This window comes from Micropterus dolomieu, unplaced genomic scaffold (assembly GCF_021292245.1).
Source record: "Micropterus dolomieu isolate WLL.071019.BEF.003 ecotype Adirondacks unplaced genomic scaffold, ASM2129224v1 contig_1304, whole genome shotgun sequence".
Classification (NCBI taxonomy): Eukaryota; Metazoa; Chordata; class Actinopteri; order Centrarchiformes; family Centrarchidae; genus Micropterus; species Micropterus dolomieu.
The window spans coordinates 1-3,971 of NW_025730294.1; the positions used below are offsets into that span (position 1 = coordinate 1).

Below are 3,971 nucleotides of genomic sequence, written 5' to 3' on the forward strand. Positions count from 1 at the left end.
CTTTCCTCGTTTCTTTATGTTGTGGTGTTTGTGCAGTTGATGAGCAGCAGAGCTCAGCAGGTGGCGTCCGTCGTTGAGCGGGCGGAGAGCGTCTACTGGTCCACTCTGAGAGACATTTACAGAGACGTGCAGGAAGGTAGGAACACTCACAAATAACAGAGGTTACCTGAGAGACTCACCTGACCTCTGACCTCTGCCCCCTCCTCCTCCTCTCAGGTCTGAAGGAGGCTGAAGATGTGACTCTGAATCTGACTCCCCTGCAGGAGAAGCTGGAGGAGGTGGAGCAGATGGAGTACCAGCAGGTACTGTGGAGACTGGCCACAACAACCAGCAGTATTGATACTCACCTATACTACATCCTCAGTCAGCAGGTACTGCGCATGCTGTACTCGTGTAACGTGTTGTGTTTGTTCGTCTCTTCTGAGGTCGACGTGAAGCGGCGCCTAACTAAACAGAAATAATCCTCAGAGAAATGTGTGAGTGGGGCCCGAGGGCTCTGTGAGCTGATTGGCTGGCTCTCTAGCTCCCCCGTAGGAGCTCGAACGCTGGAGCACGTTTTCCATTCGCCTTCAGTTTTCATAAAATTCTAACTCTACTCAGTGACGACACAGCAAAACACTACAGTGCGTCCCACAATGCATTGTGGTTGAGTATGTGCAGTAAGCTGACGCTCAGATTCACGGCCTGTGACACCGGGTCCTGTACGGCCGTGACATCATCAGACTGTGACTGAACTCTGTCTGTGATTGGCAGCTGGGAGACAACATGGCGGCTGTGATGGAGGAGGTGCGTCGGCTGTGGATCAGGTCTGAGTTCTACTGTAAACCCTGCAGGATAGTGGTCCTGCTGCAGGAGGTCTGCAACCTCTTTATACAAACGGTACAGAGAGTGTGTGTGCGTGTGCGTATGTGCGTGTGTGTCACACACCATCCTTTACCTGCTTCTTCTTCTGCTGCTGCAGAGCAGGAAGTTCCTGCGTGGAGAGGAAGTGATGCGTGGTCTGGTGTCAGACCCTGATCCGGTCCTGGATGATGTCAGACTGGTGATCTGGACCCTGCAGGCCCTGAAGGAGGCCTACAGTCAGTGCAGGACCCAGCTGGAGAACCAGCAGCAGGTCAGTGGTGTCTGTGTTTACGTCAGCAGGTGTGAAAGCGAGGTGGTCCGTCCTGATCTCAGGTACCTTCAACTGGATCAAAGGCTTTTTACAAGCAGCCGGTTTTAAGAGTTGATGATTATAAACACCTGATGCTGCATCCAGAGCTCCTACTGGGTCTGCAGCATCTACCTAAACCACATAATCCAAGCCTACGTTGCTTCTGGGCCACTGCGCTCCTCCAACGAACGCCGCCTGGCTCTGCCTCCCTTCACACCAAACGACCTCAGTCCCTGTTCTCATCTGTGACGCCACGATGGTGGAACGAGCTGCCGCACGCCATCACAGCAACGGCGTCCCTCTCTGACTTCAAGAAGCTCCTGAAAACTCTACAGAGGACACTTCCTCTCACTTCCTTGTCTCCTTACAGTTCTCTTTTGTTAACTCTTCCTTCCTTTTGTAGGTAATTACCCACCGATGGCGTACGCGATAACAGCCGTCACTAGTATCTGTTGTCTCTTGTCGATGCTCGTATGTTGTTCCTCAAATGTGAGTCTGTTTGGATAAAAGCCAGATGAGTAACTGTAAATGCAGGATGGAGTCGCACAGAGCTGGGACTTTCCTTCACACCTGGTCGTCTTCCACCTGGACGCCTTCCTGAAACGTCTGCAGAACATCCAGGTACACACACGCACACACATGCACACGCACAGTCACACACACACGCGTGTGTGACTGTGTGGACGATTCGTTCAGAAAGTAATTGGCAGGTTAATTTGAGAATCACTGATCATTTCTCTGATCGATCACTTTGTTCAAAGTGAGGATTTAAATTTATTGTTGGCTGATAAAATCTGGCGTCAGACATTTAAAATCTTCCAGAGTGAAAACATTTACACGTCACGCGGTGAAACGCCTGGTCGATCATGACAGCAATCATTAGTTAAAACCAGCAGGTCTAACAGCGCCCCCCGTCCCCCTACAGGAGGTGCTCTGTGTCAGTCTGCAGCTGGACCAGCTGGATCAGACGGTCCTGACCGGTGTCAGCGGCAGGATGTGGACTGATGTGGTTCAGGGCGTGTATCAGGACTTCGTGTGTCACGTGACAGCTCTGTCTGACTGTAACTGTGACCCCGTGGACCCCGATGACCAGGTCAGCTCATGTGTGTCAGGTACTTCCTGTTGGACTCTGAGCTGTGTGTGACTCCTCGTCCTCTTCCTCTCAGAGCTTTGAGCTGCACCTGGATCAGTTTCATGTTCAGATAGCAGACCTGGAGAGGCGGCTGGTGTCGGTCCTCAGCAGAGCCTTCGAGGACTGCAGCTCCCCCTCCTCTGCCGCCAAGGTACCGGTCTATAACCACAGCCGCTGCAGGGAGAGGGGCTCTGGTCTGATCTGATCTGGTCTGTGTTTCAGCTGGTGGAGATGTTCGGGTTCGTCCTGGACCGTCCTCTGATCCAAGATCAGCTGCGTCCTCACCTGATCCGGCTGGTGGAGATGGTCTTGGTGGAGCTGGATCAGACCGAGCTGCTGTTCTACAGTCAGAGAGAGAAATCAGCAACATTCAGCAAGTTCAGCCCGACTGCTGCAGCTGGACTCTGCTGGACTCAGCAGCTCAGACTGAGAGCTGAGGACACCCTGAGCCACTACAGGACCGTAGAATCCCTGTAAGGTCCCAGAACACACACAGCACACGGCAGGGGGGTTAGGGTTACTCCGACAGTAAGGACGGTCTCTGCGTTGCGTTCAGGTACCTGGACTCGGGGGAGTCCCAGCTGGTTCTGCAGAGGTTCCAACAGATTGTGGATCTCCTGCAGGATTTCAGAGAGCGAGTGAGGTCAGACTGGAGCCGTCAGCTGGACTCAGACTGTGCGTTCATCCTGGAGCAACCTCTAATACAACACGACCAGCAAGGCATGCTGGGAGTTACCTTCAGCCACAAGGTCAGTGAGAAGAGTAACTAACGGGGGAGCTGGACTCACCTGCACCTGACCTCACCTGTCTGTCTGTGTGTGTCCAGCTGGAGGCGGCGCTGAGGGAGCTCAGGTGTGTGAGCAGGGAGACAGACGTGAAGCTCCGCCCCTTCGCTGCTGGACTCTTCACCTGCAGAGATGACATCACACAGACCTACCTGAGCCTGAGTCATATGGTGTCCTGCTACAACCAGGTACACACACACACACACACACACAAGTCCTGAATACAGGTAGATCCAGGTGAAGGTCATGTGACAGGCCGCGGTCCTCCTCCAGGTACTGAGGGACGTCCTGCAAGTGGAGCTTCCTCTGATCCAGGACCAGCTGCAGGACCTGAACCGCACCCTGTCAGAACTGCAGAGGAACACCTGGAGTTGCGAAGGTGACACGTCACATGACACATCACATGACAAACCGGGTGTTGCGTAATCACACAGCTCCAAGAAGTTACTGTACCTGTGTGTATGTTCAGGTGTGCAGCACCTGGTGGACCAGCAGAGACAGAGAGTGCTGCTCTTCCACTGCACAGTGAGCGAGGCCCGAGCCAACATGGACGCCATGACTCACATCGTTCAGGTGAGTCAGTCTCTTGGTCCCCTGCAGCTCCCGCAGGAAACACACCTGATATCCAAGGAAGGTTAAAGTCAAGGGCAACTGGACTTGGTTGAAGATACTGGAAGACGTTTCGTCCCTCATCCAAAGGACTTCTTCAGTTCTGACTGACTGGCAGGGAAACTCAGCTATTTAACCTCAGTGGGGTCGTTGGCCCGGGTCATCGATACCGCCGGTTCGTTAGTGTTCCTTGTTGCTGTGACGACAGTCGTTACGGTCGTTAAGACTACCTGTGGCCAAGACTGAACGACCATCGTTGGTATCTTCACCTGAGGCCAATAGGTTACGTTTG

General features: G+C 53.4%; 1 protein-coding gene across 2 annotated transcripts; it reads left to right on the plus strand.

Moving 5' to 3' along the window:
- The first annotated feature begins 7 nt into the window (after positions 1 to 7).
- On the plus strand, positions 8 to 3,724 carry LOC123964242 (dynein axonemal heavy chain 17-like). Of its 2 annotated transcripts, none has more exons than XM_046041324.1 (12): positions 8 to 136; positions 217 to 371; positions 754 to 879; positions 962 to 1,114; positions 1,688 to 1,774; positions 2,079 to 2,246; positions 2,320 to 2,436; positions 2,508 to 2,758; positions 2,842 to 3,034; positions 3,112 to 3,258; positions 3,344 to 3,449; positions 3,540 to 3,724. In XM_046041324.1, exons 1-12 carry the CDS (start codon positions 40 to 42, stop codon positions 3,707 to 3,709), a joined length of 1,770 nt encoding a protein of 589 aa, XP_045897280.1. In that variant the 5' UTR covers positions 8 to 39; the 3' UTR covers positions 3,710 to 3,724. The 2 variants fall into 2 exon arrangements, with proteins under 2 accessions (XP_045897280.1, XP_045897281.1); XM_046041325.1 differs by having other exon boundaries at positions 217 to 302.
- Positions 3,725 to 3,971: the final 247 nt, after the last annotated feature.

What these genes read in the sequence shown, in the direction of transcription:
- LOC123964242 (XM_046041324.1), top strand. Translation starts at nt 40, where the DNA reads ATGAGCAGCAGAGCTCAGCAGGTGGCGTCCGTCGTTGAGCGGGCGGAG. An exon ending in GCAACCTCTTTATACAAACG is followed by an intron (nt 880 to 961) that starts GTACAGAGAGTG and finishes CTGCTGCTGCAG; the next exon opens with AGCAGGAAGTTCCTGCGTGG. An exon ending in CCGTGGACCCCGATGACCAG is followed by an intron (nt 2,247 to 2,319) that starts GTCAGCTCATGT and finishes TCTTCCTCTCAG; the next exon opens with AGCTTTGAGCTGCACCTGGA.